General features: G+C 38.9%; 1 protein-coding gene across 2 annotated transcripts; it reads left to right on the top strand.

Moving 5' to 3' along the window:
- The first annotated feature begins 361 nt into the window (after positions 1-361).
- On the top strand, positions 362-24260 carry Drat (Death resistor Adh domain containing target). Of its 2 annotated transcripts, none has more exons than XM_028317861.1 (8): positions 362-479; positions 4317-4440; positions 5940-6108; positions 7381-7661; positions 10690-10850; positions 16224-16371; positions 17901-18053; positions 20967-24260. In XM_028317861.1, the coding sequence occupies exons 2-8, from the start codon at positions 4324-4326 to the stop codon at positions 21081-21083; spliced, it is 1146 nt and encodes a 381-aa protein (XP_028173662.1). In that variant the 5' UTR covers positions 362-479; positions 4317-4323; the 3' UTR covers positions 21084-24260. The 2 variants fall into 2 exon arrangements, with proteins under 2 accessions (XP_028173662.1, XP_028173663.1); XM_028317862.1 differs by lacking the exon at positions 362-479 and adding an exon at positions 773-1013.
- Positions 24261-25510: the final 1250 nt, after the last annotated feature.

Raw genomic sequence — 25510 nt, forward strand, 5'->3', positions numbered from 1 at the left:
TTTCCATTTGAATAAGGCTTATATTATTATCTTTCTTTTATTTTGACAATAAAATGAACCTACCAAAAACATTCGTGACGGTTTTAATTTCGAAATCGCTAAAGAGCAAGACATCTTAACTACTTTTGGTATAAGTACATAAAAAAAAAACCGTAGAGAAGCGATTTTCAACTCTACGTCACGACCACAACGACGTTTGTTACTTTTTGGGGCTTGGTGGTGGGGGCATTCGTAAAAAAGGGTCGGGTTTTCTGTGTTGCCAGAATATTAAAGTCGCTTATTTACACGCAGAAACTGTTCTTAACATCTATCATTGAACAAAGAGCCGGATTATTGGTTTGGATTTACGGAACGCTTACTGTCAAATCATATGACGTCACTCTCGCATCAAGTCCTTGTAAATAAAAACGTGAAATAAAAAATTCTGAGCAAAGTAGACGTGCCGATATACAAAGTGCGTGAACTTCAATTTACTTCAGGTAATTTTCACAATTTTTGTATCAAGCTACTAGACACTGACGCTCAGTGTATTCAGAGTAAGTTTATGTTATATTGTACCTTGTAGAGTCGCATTCTTTTATGTAATGTTCAGTATCTGTGAACATAGCGAAGGTATTTCTAATCGATCGCTGAATATTTTTAGGTGTTTTTGTGATTATTTTCATTCATGGCTAGTTCGTGAGGGCTTTTTGGGTTTATGTACGTCGCATGACCTTCGCGATGAAGAAGGTCGCGGTATAGAGATGTTTATATAATTGCTAGTCGTGCATGTTTTGGCCACTCGATGGTGGTGTGACCGCGGCAGTGCTCGTCGGCCCCTTGTTTACAGTGTCTCGTGATATTCAACACGCCGTGTTACAGTGTTATCACAGTTTTCAGTACACACTATTTTTAGACCATTGAATTACATACAAGGTGGACTTTAGCTTTCATGTGGGCGATTGCTAGTTTTAACGAGTGTTTTTACGTGAAAAAGTTTTAACTTCGCCTTATTGTTATTGGTGAGACAAAAGGTAACTCAAGAATTGATAATAAACTACATTTGGTAGGTTAATTCATTAAAAAAATCCTTTTTAAATCATTGGTGTTTTTTTGTTGAAAACATTAATAAATCTAGGTAGAGAACTGCTACCTACCTAGGCCTATTTCCTAAATATTGATATTGATATTGGCAATAACATAATGGTTAATTTATAAGGAAAATGTAAGTTTTTATGTGATCAAAACGGGAACAAACAAAGAGGAAATCCAACTCTAACAAAGAAGATTTTATTCAATTGTTTCTATTTATCAATGTAAAGAGGAACTATGTTTTCTTTGTACAAATACCTAACAAATGCTATTCCTTTATTGTTCTGTTATTTTGCCAAATGTTTTGGAATTCAGATTATTGTATGAAAGATTTTTTCATTCTAGCTTCAGAAATATCAATGATACTGTAAAATCTAGTTACTTGTAACTCTTTCATGAACAATTTGTCTATTTCCTCAAAATAATAATGTAAAAAAATAATTGTTAATAACATTTACATTGTTATCAGTGCACAAGTCTGATAGCTCTCTAGTAATGAGCCAAGTGCTCTACACTCAGTATTCCACTTAAAAACACATTTGTTTTCATCAAGTTGATTGCCTCAGTATTCTGTTTCATTCTGTAGCACATCATCAGAAGATTGTACAGATGTCAGGCCATTAGCTAAATGAGTAGAGTAATACCCCCGCCATATTTCTGCTTAAATATATTTTTTTTTAATTAGGAATATATAATTTAAATTGTCAAATAAGTATTTATTTATTAAAATTTTTGTTACACACAAATAAATTGAAGTAAAGGCGAACTTTATGCCGTTTGTATGTATCTACCAGTTAACCTTTGGGCCATGATAAGGCTAATAAAAGTAAAATATTAACTAGAGTGAACTCAAATAGCATGATGTCTAGAAAATTATGATTGAATTGTTTCAATGAAGTTCAGAGGTGCAAATACTCCTACTGGACTCTCCATTCTCTACAATGAACCTTATTTATAAGTATTCCTTAAAGTTCAAATTCCAGAATTAGGAAGACACTCATAATTCAAGTCAATTAACCTTTAACCGACGACGTGATTTTTTTGTCACGCCGTCTGCGACGTGCGGTCTGTGGGACCGCTATACTGTTTACTCAAAAAGTAATCATTTTTTGTATAAAAGTATATTGGTTTTATATTTTTTGAGAACATTATAGTATTACAAATAAACATACGTATAATTTGCGAGAAATCAATGTATATTTTTTATTTAAATATGGCTAAAACTTTTTTGACCCTTAATTTCATTGAAATTACACTAGAGCTCAATAATACCTATATAACTTGTACATTTTAATCAAAGCAAGAAAAACTATACTCCTTCCTAAATATAGTGAACATAATGAATAAAATAAAAATAAATGACAATGGTACATTACATGCACAAAAATATTGACGTAGGGTAAACATTAGGCACAATCAGGACATTTTTTTTACCGCATGCCAAGCAATTTCGGTATGCATAGGTAACATCTGTAAGATAATTTCGTTTTCAATTTAGGTGGACTAAAATGTACGTCTTTTTTGCAGCTGGTGGAATGACATCAGAATGATTTGGCATGTCAGAGCCTAGAATACATGTCACTGTTTGCTTTACCACCCGTTTCGCGGTATTTTTTTACAGACTACCATCTTTTACATAATATTATGTTCAAATATCAATATATCATTAGGAAATGTCTTTTCCTAGGTTGTGGTGGCCCAGGATCCATCATTTTTACGAAAAATAAGTCGTATAAAACAAAAACGCAAGTTTCAGTATCGTACAAAAATGTCACGTAGTCTGCGACGTGCGGTCCCACAGACCGCTGTTGAATTTTAAATCGAATTATCTTATTAAAACTGCCCTTGTCGATGAAACCAATACCTGTAATGGCGTTTGGGCAACTAAACTCGAAGGTACTGAGACGTTCGGGACACGGGAGTAAGTAGAACATTCCAATCCAGAAATTTCAAAAACCGGAGCGGTCTGTGAGACCGCACGTCGTCGGTTAAAGGTTAAAAGGGTTCTTGTATGTTGGAACTAATTTTGATCGTACGTCCACTTCTGGACAAAGGCCTCCCCCAAGGATTTCGACAAAGACCAGTCCTGCGCCTCTCGCATCCAGGCACATCCGGCAACCTTCACCAGATCATCGGTCCACCTAGTGGGAGGCCTGCCTACGCTACGTCTTCCGGCTCGTGATCGCCACTCAAGAACTTTCCTGCTCCTCTACGAGCTATGTGCTAATGTGCCCCGCCCACTGCTACTTGATTTTAGCGATTTTCGGGCATTTTTCATTAATATTTTTCAATTTCACATCTTACAAAGACAAAAACGTTTATGTGGTACCAATACTAATGTATGCAATTTATTTGTGTATTGTTTACGAACAATTAATAGTTGCTCGTCCAACAGATAAGTTAATTATTGTCCCATCTTGCCAGGGGTCGTTTACCATGTCGGTGATAACAATCAAACCGATAGCTTATCTTTACGACTTTTATGTACTGAGAATGTACTGCTGTCGGCTTAATATAGAATGATAGGTCAATATAAATAACTCCAATCGTGGTAGTGATAAACACGGCTTTTTCGGGTAATTTAAAATAGTGAGTGAGACTAGGTGTAGTAGTGATACACATAATACGATAAAACTATGCCACCCGATCCGAGGCCCGTGGCAAATTCTGTGCACGGGGCCCTTGGCGTATCTTAGGTCTTGGGATTAGGGTCTTGGGCCGGGGCTCCCTCGGGTCGGGGGCTCGTGGCATTCTGTCAGCCCTGCCACCCTATAGTTACGCCACTGGAGCTAGTTCTACCACCCTGTGTGCGAGAAAATGCGACAGCCTAAATTCGCATATTATTGTCATCTTACATCATGTGCCTACGAAAGGGATTCATTTTAAGAACGTTCGCATTTAAAGTTGCATACGGATCCATCGATACTAATGCTATAAATGAGAAACATGCAAAAGTAACTCTGCCAATCTGTTATGTTTTAATTTAAAAGAAGAAATCAACTGAAAATAACTACCATTTAAAACAATGTGGGCTCAGAAAGAGCAGCTTCTTCTTGTCGTGTCGACAACAAACACAGTGTCAGCCCAAAACTTCGCTAAAAGATTGGCGTTGTCAGTAGCATTCATTATCTTTCTGCGTGCTCTGCGTGCAGTTGTTTGGGCACGGGCCACACTTTTAAAAGAACAGCTGCGCAAGAAACTCACTCAATATTGAGTAAGCAACGTTGGTCTGTATTTTGTTGCAGAGTCAAGATGAGCAAGCTGTGCAGGCAAGTGTCAATAGAGTCGCCGGGGCCGACGCTCAAGGAGTGCGTCTTCAGCTTTGATGTCCCTGTCCCCGATGTGCCCATGTATGGCGCCAGGATCAGGGTAAGTGAAGGCCATAGAGATATAGAAAAATGCCAACTAATGCGCTGAGTTCGAAACTCACTGTCGCATTAGAAATTCACACACACAAAGTAAACAAAATAAATGCTCATTATCCACTACAGTATCAGTACTCAACGTTCGAATAATCTTTAGTACTACGCAGCTACGCAAGCAATTTTTTCACGAGCAATTTGTACTTAACTGTTTTTGGGCATATTGATGTGACACCTGCCCGCCGCGCCCCCTTGTCATATCTCCCTTTAGTTTCTGTGATCTGTGGAGAAGGCATTTTCAGCACCAAATCGAATTAAGTCTTTGTCTCGTTAATTGAAAGGAATGTAAGAGACAAAACGGTCAGTAATTACGCGTCAAGAAACTATGCCTACGGGATCTTTGGTGGAAAGATCCGACTAGATTAATGACATTACGTTGCTTGTTGAATTAAAACAAATTCCGAAAGCAATATTGGCTTTACTAGTTCTAAATAAGACCCTGAGATTGATTAATTTTTAACATCACATTCAGCAAGGTTTTGCAACTACTTATTAGTAATTCTTGATTGGTTACCCATTCTTCCCGGGAAACCAATGGGCTATGTGAGGCTCTACTGTTACGGGCTACTCCGAAAAACGTTATCCGAAGTTTCGAACGTTGCCATCCCTGTCACGCAAAGAGAAATGCCAGCATGAGCGACGGTGACAGATAGACCCGAAACTACGTAATCGGCGTTTCCGAGTAGCCCTCCAGGTCTCTGCTCGCGCTTAGTGAGACAAGTCGAGAAGGTCGCATGTGTACCACCAAGCAACGGCCGCGAATTCGCAATGAGCTACCTAGGGACTCTCACGAATAATCTCACTCCTTACATAGAACAGCACCATAGCAATAGTATTGAGAAGCTTATGGCTATTATAATACAACTAGCGGCCGCCCGCGACTTTTTACCCCCTTCGTATCCGCTAAGAAAGGATTTTCGTACTCCACCCAGTTTCGTAAAATCCTTTCTTAGCGGATGCCTACGTCATAGCATCTATCTGCATGCCAAATTTCAGCCCGATCCATCCAGTGGTTTGGGCTGTGCGTTGGTAGATCACTATGTCAGTCAGTCAGTCAGTATATTTAGAAGATCTCCTTGACTCCTTGGACAAACTCTCGAACTGATACACAAATATTTGCCCTTAGCGAGATACCTAGCAGCTGGTGTTTTAGTCACGCGAGAATAGTATCTAAGGCCATATGCCGTATACAGAAAGAAAGCTGGAAAGCGCTTGTCAGCGCTGGTCCGTTCGTTCACAAAGGAAGCAAGTTGAATGGCATTTTATATGGCAGCGTCCAGAGCTGACCAGCGCGTGTTGAAACTTGTCGGCGCCGTTCAGTGCTTATCGGCGCGCGGTCATACATTTTCCTGCGTGAGTTATCAGCACTGTCAACCGCCGGTAAACGCTTATAAGTTTCCAGCTTTCTTTTTGTATACGGCCTTATGTTCACAACTTAAAACTCAGGTGGTGTACGCCGGCGCCTGCTACCGCGCCAACAGGACCCGCTCTGCGTCTGTGTGCAGCACATCTTCCATCTCATCCGTCGGCAGCCTGTCGGGTGAGATGGAGAGCTTCGGCATTCACGTGACCACTCCTGCGCACATCGGCTTACGCGATGGCGCGCTGTTCCCCGGTGAGTTTGAAATTTCAAAGGTCAGGTCCAGGGTTTGAAAGGACATTATTATCAATGATAATTATCACACTATCATAGTAATTATCGTGATTTGCCACATTCGCAATCAGAAATGAACCAATAATATGACAAATGTGTCTTATACTGTTGATAATTATCATGAAGCGTAATTATCTTGATAATTTCGAACCCTGGTCAGGTCAAAGTAAACGCAGCCCGCATCATGCATGAACAACATTGTCGGTGTTTATACATTTTGTATTGATGTAATCTGATCTGACAGTGCAGTTCATTTGACCTGACCGCAGACCGCAGAACGCATCCAGTGTGATGCTTTAATCGTGGTTTCCAAAATCCGATTTTTGGCATATTTTAACACCAATAATTTTCACTATTGTTCTTATGACGTCACTGTTTTTTTAAGTCGACTGAATGACTAGAGATTTCTTAAATAAGTAAAGATAGACATTAAATGAAAATAAACACTTTATACGTAGATTGGCTGTTATTACTTCAATGTTACATTCCTATTTTGTAATTAATTGTAACTATAAGTGGTGTCAATATCTCTATTGACCCACATTTATTGATGCCCACTTTAGATTTAGTATGGAATTTGTGTGCAGTGACGTAACTTTGCGCTGACGTATTGAAAAGTCAAATGAATGCACAGCGAACTGCTCTATTACACTTACAGCGAACATTCGCCATGCGAGTTTTGTTTGCGAACATTGGTATCGCGAACGTTGGTTATGTATGTTTTCTTTTATACTGGACTAGCTTTTGCCCGCGTGGATTTTAAGGCGATTAGAGTCCTCAATGACCTTGGGCGTTTGACGCGGATTGAGGACTCTAATCGCCTTAAGCTTCAACCACACCAATGCGATCAAAGGCCAATGACAGGTCGTGCGACCCATGACAGTACACACGACCTGTCATTTCCCTATGATCGCGCCGGCGATGGCGATCTGCACGCGTTGGTGTGAATGAAGCATTAGGCAATTTGCAAAAAACTGGAACACTAAGGCCTAGAACAGACGGTGAAACGCAATTGCAACGAAACTGCAACTTTCTGATGATTCTTATGAATGAAACTGAAACTGAAAGTTTCAAACTGGTCGCGTCATGTGTGGTCTCACAACGGACGCTATGGCAGAAACTTAGATGCACCTCAAAACTAACTAGCAGTTGCAGTTTCGTCGCAGTTGCGTTTCACCGTCTGTTCTGGGCCTAATCGTTTTTCCCTGTACTAACCACCAGTAATGTTCTCAGGATACGAAGTGGCTGGCGTGGTGGACGCTATTGGCAAGGCGGCGGACTGTCCCGCCGGCATGAAGGAAGGCTCCAGGATAGTGCTGTACCCTTACGAGGGCGTCCCGCACGGCTATGCGGACTACATCGTGGTGCCCGACTTCAAGTGTCTCGTCCCGGTGCCGGACAACTTGCCTCTAAGCGTGGCGGCCATGTTACCCACTGGAGCTCTGCTCGCGATGAATACTGTTTACACTGCAGGTGAATGCCTGAAGAGGGTCTTGGAGGGACCCAACCATAAGGTAAAATTGCTGTTATAGTATCGATGTTGTTTAATTACTTGCCTTCTTTTATCTTGTAGGTTGTAAACGCTGAGGTGATAATTATAATTCAGACAGATGCAGCCTCGTTCGTTACAGCCAATAGACGTCCGTAAAGTAGCCGTTATAGATCGTTTCATCCACGAAGACGCGCCCCGCCATTCTTCCGATAATGTTTGAGTGTTATCGGTACACGCTAAATCATCCATGAGTGCACACGCACACTACAATAGTGTCGCTCGGATTGCTCGGATCAAACTCCCCGCACCCCGCGCTTCCCTCAACCAAAAATTGGTGGGGCGCGTCTTCGTGGATGAAACGATTTAAACACGCAATCCTTTAGGCACGGTAATACTATCTATACAGTATTCCAACTCGGCCATATTTTTGAAATAAATGTCAACAGCCGAGCGGTACGTCACCCTATGACAACATGCGATAGGGCTGCCCACCTACGGACCCTATTTTCACTACATCTGCCTACTTAGAATTTCTATCTAGTTTTTTGAGTGTATTTTGTAATTGTAATTTTTTATTTTATTTTGACAAACAAAATACTTTGTCAATGAAATAGGATAAAAATGCATGTTGTCTTGTCATTAGTAGATTTAACTAAAAAAAATATTTGTGTTAAGATTTAGTAACAAATCTTATAAATTTGCGACCGTAAAATGTATGCTCAAATCAAAATTATCTTTATTTGTTTAGACTAATTAAATTAGTTCTTGCAAATCGTCAAATGCTCTTAAGGAGCCTTTACATGTCTCATTCTTTTTTTGCCCTACCAGCTCCTCGACCGAGGCGTACAATATGCTTGATTTATTATACAGAGTGTTGGGTAAATGGGTTTATAAGCAGATACTAGCCCATGTTAACATGTGCATATAAATGGTATGGTGAAGTCAGAAATTTTATATCAGCATTGTAATAATTTTAATTTTCATACAAATCTGATTTTATATGAAAATTTAAAAAAATATGATATCACTGACTACACCATACCATTTACAATATAATGTTAATATGGGCTAGTGTCGGCATAAAACCCATTTACCTAACACCCTGTATAAATAGGTACTTGTAATTGTTTTTTCTAAAAACAACACTTACTGTTTACAAAACAACACATCGTCAGTTTATTACTGTGGCACATTCGCGACACCCCCGACTTTTGCATGTCGAGCGCATACCGAGATTTGAATTTCGAAGGAAAACTCGCGTTTCGTCCGTTTATATGAAGTTACAATACTGTATGATAGTATTACCGTGCTTTAGGCCTGGTTCAGGCGCGCGTGGTTAGTTTCTGGTGGTTCTCATTGGCGAGGTACTATCATGAGCGTAAAGTTATTTAATCATCATCATCATTTCAGTCATAGGACGTCCACTTCTGGACATAGGCCTCCCCCAATAATTTCCATGTCCACCTTTATGATGTCGTCGGTCCACCCTGTGGGTGGACGTCCAACGCTGCATTTTCCGGTACGCGGCCTCCACTCCAGAACCTTGCTGCCCCATCGGCCGTCAGTTCTGCGCACTATGTGCCCTGCCCATTGCCACTTCAGCTTGCTAATCCGTCGGGCTATGTCAGCGACTTTAGTTCGTTTACGGATCTCCTTATTTCTGATTCGATCTCGTAAAGAAACACCGTAACTCGTAACGTTATTTAATCTGCATTGTATTAAAAAATATTTATGGTAGATTTTTTTCATTACATGTTTATATTTTTTTAGTTTTTTCATAATAAAGTTTTTTTCCGTAGGTGTAGGTATAACCAAGTTATTTATAAAATGGGTTTTCAAATGGTTGGAAAATTTTCCATTACTAGTCAATATTTTTTATGCAAATGCTAAATGTATTTTTATTTGTTTCTTTTTAAGTTGAAATGATACCTAAATCATAAGATCAAAGTTATTTTAGACTCTGCCACAGTTATTATAAAAATTCGTGTCCATTTTCATCGTTGGAAAATGTTCCATTACTATCAATATTTTATGCAAATCCTCTATTTGTTTTATTAACCATCAAATTAGTATTTTTATTTTAGTTTGAATGGCTAATAAATTATGAATACCTAATGATACACACGTTGTATCCGCATGTCAGTAAATGCGTTGTTACGAATAAAATGTAAACATTACGTGGGCATAAGTTATCACAAGTTGAGTTATTTGGTATACCTAATATTTATAAAGACTTATTTATTAAATATTAGTATTGTGAGCCCGTCCCGATCTGTCCCATCAGGGAGTTTGTTCAAGCTGAAACTTAGCTCTAATAAATAGTAAGGCCAAAAGTAAATAAATGAATATAGGCCCAGCATACTTAATTTGCTGAGTAATGACACTTTTTTAAAGTTCTTGAATCTATGATTGAGGCTTTCCATTGATTTAATTATTCAGATCAATCACGGAAAAAAATCTAAGACCAAGAAAGGGTTAATCTAGTTAGTTGTGAGCCTGGTTTTGTGTTAGAGACTTTAGTATAATACCAATTTGCGTATTCATCTCGCTCGTATTCACAAACGATGCTTGCTTAAGTGAAGCAGCAAATCGAACGCACAGCTTTGAATAGAGCTCTGTGATTGGTTCGTGTGTCACCCTGTGCGTGTACGGGCACTGTGAGACGTCATAGTAATGTTTGTAAATACGGGCGTATCTCTCTCTTTCTCTTGAGACTTAGGCCCAGAACACACGGTGAAACGCAATTGCAACGAAACTGCAACTTCTGGTTACTTTTGAGTTGCATCTAAGTTTCTGTACTAGAAAATAGTTTGAGTTGCACCAGTTTGAAACCGGTTTGAAATGGTCGCGTCATGTGTGGTCTCTCAACGGACGCTATGGCAGAAACTTAGATGCAACTCAAAAGTAACTAGCAATTGCAGTTTCGTTGCAGTTGCGTTTCACCGTCTGTTCTGGGCCTTACTGATCGTTTCATGTGTTCGATTACCTATACAATTCATCGGTCATGTTTTCGATGTTGATTGATAGAACGTTCTCTCTTTCTCTCCTAGGATAAGGCCACAATCCTGATAGTTGGCACCGGTGGGCTGGCGTTGTGGGCCCTGAGGGTGGCCACCAACTACTTCAAGCACAGCCCCCTGCACGAGAAGATTAGTATCACCGTGGCCACTCTGAAAGACGAGGGGTTCATCTTGGCGCGGGAGTGCGATGAGTGAGTCCCAGCAGTCTTTCCTTCAAACTAGAGGCGTAAAGCCCAGAACAGACGGTGAAACGCAACTGCAACGAAACTGCAACTGCTAGTTACTTTTGAGTTGCATCTAAGTTTCTGCCATAGCGTCCGTTGAGAGACCACACATGACGCGACCAGTTTGAAACTTTCAGTTTCATTCATCAGAATCATCAGAAAGTTGCAGTTTCGTTGCAGTTGCGTTTCACCGTCTGTTCTGGGCCTAATGGCGCAAGTACACTATGCGGGAAATTGGCCGAGACTACAGTGTGAACACCATCTCGGTTACTTTCTCCTTGCCCCAACCGTGCGTCACCCATATGTACTTCGGTGAGCGATCTAGCGCTTCGTCTCGGTCAATTTTCCGCAGTGTACTTGCGCATAAGGGAACGTTGCGTGGTGCCACTGTGCACCATTCAAGTTTTCATACAATGAGGGTATTCGCGAATGAAAAATCCGCCAGATGGCAATACGTAGACGCGAGGTCCAAATGCTGCATGATTGGATATTTTTGACATGACATTGACAGATATGTCAAAATCCACCAATCACGCAGCAGTCAGACCCCACATCCACGTCCCGCCATCTAGCGGATCTTTCATTCGCGAAAACCCTCATTTCAAAAAGCGCAATTTCATATCGATATCGATAGATCGAACTGTCACAGTGACAGGACTTCATTGGATTAGAACAGGCGCAATAAACAAAAAACAACATTACAGTATTGCGATGTATTTTAATTGCGATGTTTATCTTCCGAAGGACTAAAAACAAAAACGAGTTTCGCATTCGACCTTCAACGGGTTTATTGCTCTTTATTATTCGTGTACCTTTTATCGTTCGGTTTAATGTAGAATTACGCTGTCATCTAGAAGCTACTCCGTCGTATCTGGTAGGTACTAACGTGTTAAGGACTTGCGGTCAGGTCAAAGTGAACGCAGCCCGCATCATATACAGGGTGGAATTTTATAATGCCGCCTGGAGGGAAAGTTCTCTTAATATTGTAGATAGATTTTTTTCTGAAAGAAAACATTCCATTATTTTTGAAAGATAGAAGTTCATTTAAAGATTTCCAAAAATTTGCTTGAAACATCCAGGAATCTAACCAACTAAAATGTTTTAAAAATTACACCCGGTATTTTTATTACATCGATCGTTAGGGTTGAGTATAAGGATGAAATCTCTCTAACAAACTTGATAAATCAAATGAAAGGAAAACCATGAAATCTTAATTTATTTTAATTGTGTTACAAAAAGTGGTATGGTATGGTAATGAATTTTGGAAAAAAAATCGAAAATTTATTTATTTTCAAAAATAAAGGAATGTTTTCTTTCAGTAAAATTTTCTATCTACAGTATTAAGAGTACTTTCCCTCCAGGTGTCATTACAAAATTCCACCCTGTATGAACATAATAATATTGTCGGTCAGGGCAACGGTCAGCGGTCCGCGCAAAACAATCTGTCAGCGGTCGTGACAAGGCCGTCTGTCAGCGGTGCGGCTTGCGTTCTGTGCCCGTGCGGATCGCATCGATACAAAATGTATAGATACTGACAATGTTCACCTAAACGCTGACCGCAGAACGCATTTATTGTGGAAAATCCTCTGGCATTAATATCGAGCAATATAGGTAGTTATTTTTGTGGTTTACCCGCGGCTTCTCTCGCTTGGATTTCTTCTTTATGCGTACGCGCAAACTAAATGACCTACATTGGCGTAGCAGTCATGACGTCAGTTGCCACTAAAATGTTTGAATGAAAAATTATGTTTTGTTCCACAAACCATCTAAAACAATATTTTTATGTGGCACTTCCATCCCCATACATTTATTTTATTACCAGGCGTCATGAAACACAGTCATTTCGATAATTTGGCTGTGAAATATCGCCAGCTGCCAGTTACGTGTCCAAGGTTATTGAGTCCATAACAGCAAATATTTGCTGTTAACTCAGGCATTTTAATTTGAAGTGTTAACTTGCTAACCGAAGCTTTTCCTAAAGTACGATTTTTAATTCGACGGAATTCTGACAGCTGTCATTTTTTGACAATTCAGATGTAATAAGCCTTTTTTGCTTTGAATTATTAATAAATAATATGAAATGAAATTTCATCAAGTACAACTTACAAGAATGAACTATTGTTTGTTTTGTCAATTCAATGTACACTAATTATTATGTACATTTTAGAGATTAAATAGAAAAAAACGTGTTTTAACACAGTAAAACAACATATTTATCATAAACGAAAATATGTATTGATCATCAATAATCATTATCTTCGTCATAATCAACTTGGATTATAAAATTGGCATCTTGTTAAATTGGTTATTTTATGAAGCTAAGATTTTATTAACAAAAGGATTTTCATAAAAAAGGTTTGTAACCCATGGATTATTGGCCAGGGAGTCCAGTAATAGAAAAATAATTTCCCAATTTTTTTTGTAACTTAAAAAATATGATAATAAAAATTCAAATGACCATTTGGAAATGATCAGTACATTTTTAAGCCTTAGTTTTTCAAGTGAAACCTAAAATTCAAGAAAGGATTATTTTTTTATTTGTGAAAATGCTCTCCATTCATAATGGGAATGTTTCAATGTTGACAACACTTCTGAAATGTCAAAATTCCGTCGAATTAAAAATCAGAGTTTACATACTTAGTGGCTAACCTCGGCCCGCGGCTTCGCTTGTGAGGATTGCTTTAATCTAGCGATCATAATTTATTATTGATTTTTTTACCATATCCTTTGAGACATTATTAGAATCCAGGGTCTAAATGAGAATTTATTTTGTATCTATGTCCTTCTAGGGTCCATCAATATTACCGTAAAATTGGTGTGAGCTTGTGCAAACGTAAAAGACATACTACAGAAATATGTTTCGCTATTATATTATATTTTTAGTAAATGCACACCAACGTAAAAAAATATGAGACAAAATGTAGCCTACTAGCGGCCGCCCGCGACTTCGTACGCGTGAATCCCGTTTTACCCCCTTCATCTATCTTACGCGGTTTAGATTTTTTCATACAATTGTTTTTTCCCGCTAACTCCCGTTCCCGTGGGAATTTTACGATATCCTGTTGTAACTAAGCTTTAAGTTTACTAAGGTACCTGCATGCCAAATTTTAAGCGTCTAACTTAAGCGGTTTAGATTTTTCATATAAAAAGATTTTCCCGCTAATTCCCGTTCCCGTGGGAATTTCGGGAATTAATTTCTTAGTGCACCTCTACGGTACCTAAGCTACGTCCCTTCCAAATTTCAAGTGCCTACGTTTAGCCGTTTAGGCTGTGCGTTGATATGTCACTCAGTCAGTCAGTTTCTCCTTTTATATATTTAGTAGATTCGTGTGGCTTGAACCCGCAAGCAAGATAATGTCCCTATCGTTGCACTCTAGAAACGGCTGATAGGTATGTGAGACTATTTTTAAGTTTGTTTTATTATAGCAGTCTATTTGTATACAGATATTGATAAAACGATGTAGCAAATAGGTCTTTGTCCCCAATCTTTCTTCAAATATGTAGCTAATATTGTTTACGGTTGCAATATTTCATTTTTGCTGATTAAAAATTCAAAGTCTAAGGCTGAGTTGCACCACCTAACTTTAACGGTAACTATGACGATAACCGGTGCTTTTTGTATGGAGTTTGACAGATTTTTGACGTTTGTCAAAGTTAAAGTAAGATGGTGCCACCCACCCTTAGTCTTGGATTGTATTTGCGCGAACTCACATTTTGTTTTTGTATCAGCATTCGAAAAACGTTTACGTAGGTCTCGCAAAAAATTGAAAACTGACTACGTCGACAGTCGTACGATCTATTTTGTGTTATACTGTAAACATTTACGTACGCCCGTATTCACAAACGATGCTTGCTTAAGTGAAGCAGCAAATCGAACGCACAGCGTTGAATAGAGCTCTGTGATTGGTCCGTGTGTCACCCTGTGCGTGCACGCGCACTGTGAGACCTCATAGTAATGTTTGTGAATACGGGCGAGTCTCTACGAATAGTGAATGATGTAATGTTGCTATGAATGTGACTACATTTTACAAGATTTTATGTAGCTCACTGTCTCATTATTAATTAATGAGTAAACAAACATATCCTAGAACTTAATTTAACCCTTAATTTAGCCGTTATTCAAATGCACTCTTTGTATAGTCCAGTGGTTCCCAAACTTAACTATTTAGTCAACTGCCCACTTTGATAATAAATTATATTTTAGCGCCCCCCCCCCCTTTTTGTAGTCAAGAGTCGAGCTCAGTCGATGTCTAAGAGTCCTCCTAGTAGATGACGCCTCCCAAGCCTCTACACAACCTCCCGATTTTTTTTCTGGGTCTCTTACCGCCCCCCTTTAAGCCTGCAGCGCCCACAAGGGGGCGTTATCGCCCACTTTGGGAAATACTGACTATAGTCAATTACAACTGCACAATGCAACATTAGAGTCACTTGCACAATACTACACTAAATACAATAATATTGTTTGAAATAACGTTCTATTTCTGGCAACTGTATGAAGTTATTGGAAAACGAAGGATGTTTTGATTTCATTATGAACATTGTTACTAGTGACTGGGCCCTAGTCGCATCCCTATTTGTGTGGGGTTAATGTTTATTTGCTAACATGCCGATTCGTCCCACTGACAATAGTGACTGAGTTTCTTGCGCTGCTTCTTCTCAGCACTGGCCCATTTATTGTCCCGAAGCAGTGATAGGGTTAATACTGGGACGTTTAAAAGTGCTTTTTAAAAGCCTATTTGCAAAAATAAAAGATTTTTTTCAGTTTTTTACTTGTAAGTTCCATCCATTGAAAGTTATAAGTTTGAAATTATGTGTATCAGTTCGCCACAATAAAAAGCGGTCTATTCCACTGGTCCGTGTCAAATCACCCCACACTTTAGTGTCCTTTGATCATCTAGGTGTTCAAGGTCGACTCCAGTTAAATAGGATAGTTTCCTAAAAAAACTTAGTCCGTCAATTAGTACATTATCAAAAAATATTGGACACGTATATTTTTATTTGTCAATCAAACATGTAATTTTGAAGTTATGATGCGTTGAAGTTCCGCGTTACGTCATAAAGTGCTACACTTTTAAGCACGCCTTGACGTCACGGACCTCTTCTTTTGAACTTTGGCGCGCTTTATCTCTTTCAATTTTCATTAGTTTGAAAAAGTGAAAAATACGTGTCGAGTATTTTTTGATAAGTTAACTAATGGACTAATTCAAACTCTAGCTTTTTTACCCAGGAAACATCCCTCCTTCGAAGAACGAATTTTGAACGTCGAGATGAATCGCCTTTCTTTTGGAGATTGTTTTCTAAAATGTAATGTTTTCTGAACATGCCTAACATTGTCATCAGGATCAATGTCGTTCAGTGGAACGAGGATCTGTATGAGAAGCAGCTGATTGAACGCACGACTGACGCGTGCGGCGGCCCCGTCGACGTCGTCATGAACTTCGGCACCGCCTCGCGCTCGCTGCACCGCTCGCTGCAATGCCTAGCCCCGGTATGTAACAGCTCAGTATAAAGCCCGATCTGCGAGCACGTAGAATTTTGTCCAATGACCCCAAGCTACCCATCCTTATCGCTCGCGCGTAATTATATTGCTGTCGCGACTGTGCCACGGGCGCCCGCAGTGGGAGTGCGAGCGCGACAGCAACATAATGCGCGAGCGGTAAGGATGGGTAGCTTGGGGTCATTGTACAAAATTCTACGTGCTCACAGACCAGACTATAGATCGTTTCATCCCCGAAGACGCGCCCCACCATTCTTCCGCTCATGTTTGAGTGTTATCGGTACACGCTAAATCATCCATGAGTGCACACGCACACTACAATAACGACGCTCGGATTGCTCGGACCAAACTCCCCGCTCCTCGCGCTTTCCTCAACCAAAAATTGGTGGGGCGCGTCTTCGTGGATGAAACGATCTAATATGTATAACTCAGTTACACCATGCGCGAACTTGATCGAATTATGTGGGAATTATTTGATTCACATTTAATATCTCAAAATTAACAAGATCATTTGGCCTTAACTTCGATAAAAAGAAAACAAATCGTTGTCAACATGAAAAAATGACGTCTGAATTCGAGGAAACTAATAACTAAACATTAGCAATAATTTGAATTTAAATGTATATGTGTATATGTACGAACGGCCTGCTATATGCGAAATGATCTCACGCACGCCTGAAGGGCGGCTCAAGGTGGTAGGAATATGCGATCAAACGATGAATATATTTTCTTATGTTTTGTTTCGTATTGACTCAATCATGTTGATCTAGATAGTGTTCCGTTTAATGCATAATTCACATGTCTGAATGTAGACTTAAACCTCGAATACACTAGTGTGAAGAAGTAATTACTTCATCTATTGTCTGGTCTGCGAGCACGTAGAATTTTGTCCAATGACCCCAAGCTACCCATCCTTATCGCTCGCGCGTAATTATGTTGCTGTCGCGCTCGCACACTCACGCGAGCGATAAGGATGAGTAGCTTGGGGTCATTGGACAAAATTCTACGTGCTCACAGACCGGGCTATATCTATCATGATAAAGTATGAACGAAGTACAACTACGGAGCCCTACACTGCGCGTGGCACGACACGCACTTGTTATACAGGGTGTCCCAGAATGGGTGAATCAAACTGATAGGGGAGGTAGCTCTACTAATGTACTATCCCTAAAAAATATGAAAAAAAAAATAAAGCGCATAAGGAAATTTTTTTTTTTTTAAAAAGTGAAAATATATCAGCTTTGCCTAAGTATCTGGCTATAATTGCTGCGGTTGGAGTTTATTTGTACTTTTTTCTTACTAATATTAATTGTACATGATCGCTTCGTTTATCTGTAAACAAACTTTTCAAAATAATGACTAGATTTTGAGTTTAGAGCACTTTATTTAAAAAAAAATTCCGAACTCAATTTTTTTGTCATATTTTTTAGGGATACGTAATACATTAGTAGAGCTACCTTCCCTATCAGTTTGACACCCATTCTAGGACACCCTGTAGATATGACGTTGCCTGTTGGCAGGGAGGCGTGGTCCTGGTGACGGAGGACGTGGGCGAGAAGCTGCTTCCCAAGTTCGCCAAGAAGGCCGAGGAGCTGGGCGTGAACATCGTGATCGTGCCCAACGGCTCCATCGAGCAGCTGCGCGAGCTGGTCCGCCTGGTCGCCACCGGCGAGGTGAGATCCAACTCTAATTCTTTCGTTCGTTTCAGCCAAATGACGTCCACTGCTGGACAAAGGCCTCCCCCAAGGTTTCCATAATGAACGGTCCTGCGCTGCCCTCATCTAGGCTCTTCCCGCGACCTTTACCAGATCGTCGGTCCACCTAGTAGGAGGCCTGTCCACGCTTCGTCTTCCAGCCCGTGGTCGCCACTCGGGAACTTTCCTGCCCCAACGGCCATCGTCTCTACGAGCTATGTGCCCCGCCAACTGCCACTTGATTTTAGCAATTGCGAGCTATGTCGGTCACTTTGGTTCTCCTGCGGATCTCCTCATTTCTGATCCGATTACGCAGGGTAACTCCGAGCAAATCTCTAATTCTTTATTATTTAAAAAAAATATTTTAGTAACTAGTTTATGACAACGTCGACATACAGACATACAGATCCTCGTTCCACTGAACGACGATGATCCTGGTGACAATGTTACGCATGTTTAGGCAAACATTTTAGAAAACATCTCAAAAGAAAGTAGTTTTATATCGAAGTTCAAAATTCGTTAAATTAAGATTTTTTTACTTTGGATTTGGATAAACCGGTCGTTCCAACGTTCGTTTTTCGTCTGTCATAGTAATGATATTGACAGGTTAAAATTTCGTTATTAGTTACTTTAATCTGTAAAATATAAATATTATGACAGATAGCATACGAACTTGAATCGGCCTGTCGCACGGCCCGGCAGCGTGCCAACTCAGACGGCCGCGACGAAGCGTTGAACTCTACAATACCTAATTCCAATAACTTACGCCAAAATAGACGAACTCAAAATAACGCTAGAGAATTCAGAACAATTGCACGATTATGCCGGCTTTATTACTGCAATCAACGACCAGGGTGGGCCATGTCCAGATGTTTCACTGTCTCTCAAACTCAAAATGTTTTTCCTTTTTTCGTGAATGAAACTAAAAACTGTCAAAGTACGAGTAATTTAGCAGTTGTCCAATGTGTCTGTTTATGCAAAACTCTCTTTGTACGTACGTATCTTTGTTCTTGGGTGACTAATAGACATACATAACGCCCAAGTCATCCGGTGTTCACACTTTCTCAACTCATATACGACACATGTTTGCTCATACGTAGTATAAAATAACTGTGTACTTGCTCATTGTGTATTTAGTTCAGACAAAATCGAGTTAAATCAACTTCTTTGTTTCATGATTCACAGCTCCAAAGGCTTTCCGATAATATAGAGAGCAAGTTAAGACGTCAATTGGGTCAAGCCTATCAAGTCTTTTACTATAAAATCTGAGCTCAGATAGTTCAGCTTACATAATCGATAAGTTTAAATGATTTTTTACGAATACGTTCTGTATTTTAGGCCCTTATAATAAATAGCAGTTAAAACACCAGTCACATGTCAGTGAACATGTCTAAAAATACAACACAGTTTAACTTGCAGTTATGATTTAAACTGGGTTAAACTACACAATTGAATATTTCTAGAACACGCTGCGCCGGCGCACTGGTACTATCATACTAATCTTTATCTTTACATAAGTTATAAAACAAAGTCGCTCCCGCTGTTTTTTCGCTTAGATCTTTTAAACAACGCAACAGATTTTTCCATCTAGTACAATTAAAACGCGAAAGTTTGTATGGATCTGATCTTGATTGTCTAAATCCAAATATCGATTACATTTTATCGAGTTTAATGACTCATTTACTTATTCCAAGACTAGCGGCCGCCTGCGACTTCGTACGCGTGGATCTCGTTTTACCACCTTCATCTATCTTACGCGGTTTACATTTTTTCATACAAATGTTTTTTCCCGCTAACTCCCGTTCCCGTGGGAATTTTGCAATATCCTGTTGTAACTAAGCTTTAAGTTTACTAAGGTACTTGCATGCCAAATTTCAAGCGTCTAACTTAAGCGGTTTAGATTTTTCATACAAAAGGATCTTCCCGCTAAGTCCCGTTCCCTTGGGAATTCCTAAGTACCTATACTATAATAACCTGCCCAAGAATATGAAGAATAATTGTACCAAGTTTCGTTAAAATCCGTCGAGTAGTTTTTGTTTCTATAAGGAACATACAGACAGACAGACAAAAATTTTACTGATTGCATTTTTGGCATCAGTATCGATCACTAATCACCCCCTGATAGTTATTTTGAAAATATATTTCATGTACAGAATTGACCTCTCTACAGATTTATTTTAAGTATAGATAGATATAGATGTTTGTTTACTGACACACTGCGACATGACAGAGACCGCTCGACCCAATTCAAGGGGTGACGCAGAAGAATGTTTAAATCCGCTCAATCAGAGGCGAACAGTGCAAAGTGGTCGGAATTGGCCACGATTGCACAAACAAAACGATTGATCCTTTAGTGGAAGGTCATGAACATGCGTACGCGGCGTACTAAACTATTTACGCGGGTAGATAGATCGTTGTACAATGATTGACTTCCTGCATTATTATAAAAACAATTATCCTACTAATATTATAAATGCGAAAGTTTGTATGGATGTTTGTTACTCATTCACGATTATGAATAAAAAAATATCCTACTAATATTATAAATGCGAAAGTGTGTATGGATGTTTGTTTTACTCTTTCACGCAAAAACTACTGAACGGATTTTGTTGAAACTTTACAGTATTATTCTTTATAATCCAAAATAACATATAGGCTATAATTTATGACGATATGTGATAAACTTTTCAATAAATAAATAAGACGTGTGTAAAAAGCGCCATCTATCGTCATTGGTTAAAGGCGCTGTAGACAGCGCTGGACAGAAATTTTGCCGTGCCGTGAAACGCCATCTATCGAGGTCCACGCGTACGAAGTCGCGGGCGGCCGCTAGTTAGGTAATAATTTTGACTCCAGTTCGTTCACTTATGCATGGCCTGTTTACCTCTTCAGATTGAGCCGCCGCCACATTCCGTGTTCCCAGCGCAAGAGGCGCAAGAGGTGGTTCGGAAACTCTGCAACTCAGAGATCAAGGGCCGGGCCATCCTGAAGTTCCACGACATCGATTAAGGCGGTGAGCTGAACCAATTGTCAGCCTCTGATCAAACTGTCAATTCGGTGTTACCTTCTTCTTGTTCAAGGCGTGATAATATACAGGCGGACTTTGGTAATGCCACCTGTAGGCCTAAGATGTGCGCCGTGATAACTTTTATCGACGTCAAAATGTATTGTATGGGCAAAATCGATAAAATGGCGTGATAGCCGCTTATCGCGCGCGGCGCGCATCTTAGGCCCACTGGAGAGAAAGTATTAGAAAATAGTACTCAAAGAAAACATTCTTCTATTTTTGAAAAGAAATAAAACTGCGTTCAAAGCTTCCCAAAAATTTGCTTCTCACACCCGGGAATCGAAGCAACTAAAATGAATGTGTTAAAAATTACACCCTGTGTTTTTATTTCATCGAACATTAGGGTTAAGTATAAGCATGAAATCTCTCTAACAAACTTGTTTAATTAAATTAAAGGAAAACCACGAAATCTTTAACTATTTACAAAAAAATTGTATGGTATGATGGTGAATTTTCGCAAAATTTTTGGAAAACTTTGAATGCAGTTCTCCTTTTCAAAAATAAAAGATTTTTTAACATTTTCTAATAAGAGTACTTTTTCTTCAGGTGGCATTACAAAATTCCACCCTGCTTTATGGCGCTACTTTCGATCGCTTTATATTTTACATGTGACAACTTCATCTCATTCAATAGATGGCGTTCCAATCGCGTGTAAAACTAGCGATCGTCGGATTGACACTTTGGCAAACAAAGAACCGTACATACGGTAGGATAGGGGCGTTTTTAAATTACAATTTTTGTGACGGACTATAATAACGTACGTTTACTACTATAGTTGACGTCACAAAATGACTAATACAAAAACGCAAAGACTAGAATTGTAAATGCCTAACTCGTGTTGGAGTTTACAATTCATTACAGATGGCGCTTAGTTCGGTAAATGTGAGCTTAAATGTAAGATATCACCTGGGTGATATCAAAATATATTTTAAATATGTGTATTCTTACGTAGGTATTCATGTGATTTATTTGATGTCAAGTATTCTGAACAATCGTGATTTAATTTGTTTGGATAAGATTGAATCTGCTAATCGTTTTAGCAGACCAATTTGGGGTCAGAAGTGGCCAGTGTTACCGAGACCGTGTGGCGAAAGGCAGAGAGGGACTTAAATAATTGATACAACTCGCTTAAATAACATTTTCTATCGATTTAATTGGATTCCTTCCCCGGAAGTCTGCTTTCCCCGCAACCTCGGTTAAATGCTGTAAATGGTTTTCTTAAATACTTACCTACAATTTGCAAAGGATACGTCGGGAAATCATCGCGAGGTAACGTAGTGTAAATAACGATTCATATGCGGCTATTTGTATTACGTTATGCTTGTTATGTAAAAATATTTTCCTACGATACATATTATATTTAAACGTTTGCATCTTGTATGTGTTCGTTAAAATCCACTAATCGGTTAAAATTGTTTTTGTTAATTTGATTGTACCTTCTAAAATATTTTTGTTGTTGCATTGGATTTTGAAATTATAAAATATATCATAGTATGTATGTATGTAATCATAAAAATTAAGCATTAACTAGTTAGGTTAATAGGTGTAGGTGATTTTTTCGTTTTAAAAACTAGGTGTCTATGTATATCAAAGAGTTAGTGTTAAGTGTGCAGTTATTATTAAGTCGTTTAGTATGTTCATGTTATTGTTTGGATTTGTGATTTGCGGAATGGATAACGTCAATTTCTGTACGAGGTCGTGAATAGTTACGTGATAGCAACGATAAGGCTCGTACACTGTCGTCCTGGCTTGATTAGACCAGGTGACCTTTGATAAGGCCAGGTGACCTTTGATAAGACCAGGTGACCTTGTTTGACCTTTGTACTGTTGCCACTAACTAGACTCGGGCGCGATTGATTGATATTGTGTTTTCGATTGAGATGTATCCATCCTATGATGATTGGTGCGAGTGGCATAAGGACGGTTTTCTAATCATTGGGTCGTGCTGTAACACACAGCTTGCTATTTCTATGTAGGTATCTACGCGTGGCACTGTTATAAGAAACATTTTGTCAGTCCTTTGCTATAATGGCGAATGAAAGTTGCGTTTATTTAATTTCAAATTATAATCATGACTATGACTAACATTAAAAATATATCTACGGAATAACGTGCGCTTGAGTTTTGGTTTAAGATCTGATTTCGCACGATCGCCCGAGAAAAGTATACAGTCTAGGGGCAAGGTGACACTGTCGGCAACCTGGCGAGTAAAGCCCGGTCTGTGAGCACGTATAATTTTGTCCAATGACCCCAAGCGCCCGGAGTGAGTGTGCGAGCCAGTCGCACAGTGGCGACAGCAGCATAATTACGCGCGAACGATAAGGATGGGTAGCTCGGGGTCATTGGACAAAATTCTTCGTGCTCGCAGACCAAACTATAGTGGCGGACATGTGCGTACTCTCACGTAGGATTAAATTATCAACTGTCTTTCTATGATCTCTTGAGACAATGATAAAAACTAGTCTTGCAATATTTATGTTGAAATCTCCTTGTATTGAAGCAAATTTCTGTTGAAAATATATGGCTTCGTTTATAAAACTGTTAAAGTATGTTCAGCTTATAAATCAATTATAAAACACTTGAATTAAGTTCCGCAACGAAAACTGCACCCCCTTGTATAGTTTTTACGAATTTAAGACCTGCCATTCAACTTTGACTTCAATAATTTGCTTGTAAAGTACAAAACGTCAGCATTGACATCAGTTCTATTGTTTCCGTGTAAACAAGTTAGGTACTTGTTTTTATTTTATTTTCCGTAATATTCTCATGTGGTTGGCAATGGAAAATAATTAATTATGAATATATCACCCTCATGATTGTTTGCAAATTATTTACTTCTACCTACTTTGATTGAATTACAATATATGTTTGGTACGCTGATCAAAAGTTGGTCAAAATTAGGTCAAAATACTGATTTGAAGTTTCGTCCGTTCAGGAAATTCGGTCGAAGCCCAATTCTTCTTAAAAATTGGCGTTAAGTAAACTCCTTAATAATTGTTATTTGCTATACAAACCTAATTGGATGTACTTGTTTGTTCACGTATATCTAAAAATAGACTCGCTCAGTAACGATGCCCTCTTTCAATGTCAAATGCCCGAGAAAAGTTAAAGGCGCTAAATTTAAAAAAAAATGTTTTGTTGTGTCCTTATGCGCTTTTTTTTTCATATTTTTTAGGGATAGTACATTAGTAGAGCTACGAGTACATCCCCTAGCAGTTTGATTCACCCATTCTGGGACACCCTGTATATACTTCGTTGTTGCATTTCCTTTTATAACGCACAGAACCTAGCGACACACCGATAGCTCTGACAGCGTATGTTCATGGGTTCGATTACAATCTGAAGCGCAAGATTTTTCAAGTGATAGATTTGTTTAGTATTGTAAATGATAGAAATTGCCTCTTCATCATGACACATAAATAGTTGCTACAATGAATGTTACTTGGAAGTTATTTCTAATTCATGATACGGCCTAAAAGGCATCTTTTACTTTAGTTTAGTTAAAGCCTGGTCCGTGAGCACGTAGAATTTTGTCCAATGACCCCAAGCTACCCATCCTTATCGCTCGCGCGAAATTATGTTGCTGTCGCGCTCGCACACTCACTGCGGGTGCCAGTCGCACAGTCGCGACAGCAATATAATTACGCGCGAGCAATAAGGATGGGTAGCTTGGGGTCATTGGACAAAATTCTACGTGCTCACGGACCAGGCTTTAGTAGCCGTACTAATTCTACCTGTAAATCGTTATTCTTTCCTCCACAGGACAGGCAATGCCTAGTGTGGAGGTCTGTCTTTTAGTTATTGTATTGTTTGAATCTGGCAATAAATATTTTCATTTTCAGTTGACCAACCACTTGCTTTGATAGGAAAAAACCTTTTAGGTATTTAAGTATGTTTATGGATCACGGTGTAGTGTATTTTACTTTTAAGATTTCAAAAATAGCACAAGATTTATGCTCAAATGTTACGACACTTTTACAATAGTTTTGTGTTTAGTGCTTCTTGTTGCTGTAATGCTGTACGTATTTCTTGTATAATGTTATCTGCCATTTTAACCTCCTAGTAACTTTTGTGTTTATAACGTGATTATTTTTGATAATAGCATATTTTTGTAAAATCATGTGCGTAATTATGTGTTATTCTTGAAATACATTTTGAATGTAAGTTCTTATTATATAAAAAACAGTTAGTTTTGGGGATACATATTCTGTAGAATATATTTTACTAAATAATTAGCTTAGGAATTAATAATTAATCAGTGTTTTGCCAACAAAAGCCATAATAATAATATCTAGTCAAACTCGTGAATCATTTTGGTTATATTCAAGCCACTTAAAACTTCTGAAATCGTATTATGTAGTGGTAAGAA

Source organism: Ostrinia furnacalis, unplaced genomic scaffold (assembly GCF_004193835.3).
Source record: "Ostrinia furnacalis isolate ACB-3 unplaced genomic scaffold, ASM419383v2 OfSCF6506, whole genome shotgun sequence".
In the NCBI taxonomy this organism is placed as follows: domain Eukaryota; kingdom Metazoa; phylum Arthropoda; class Insecta; order Lepidoptera; family Crambidae; genus Ostrinia; species Ostrinia furnacalis.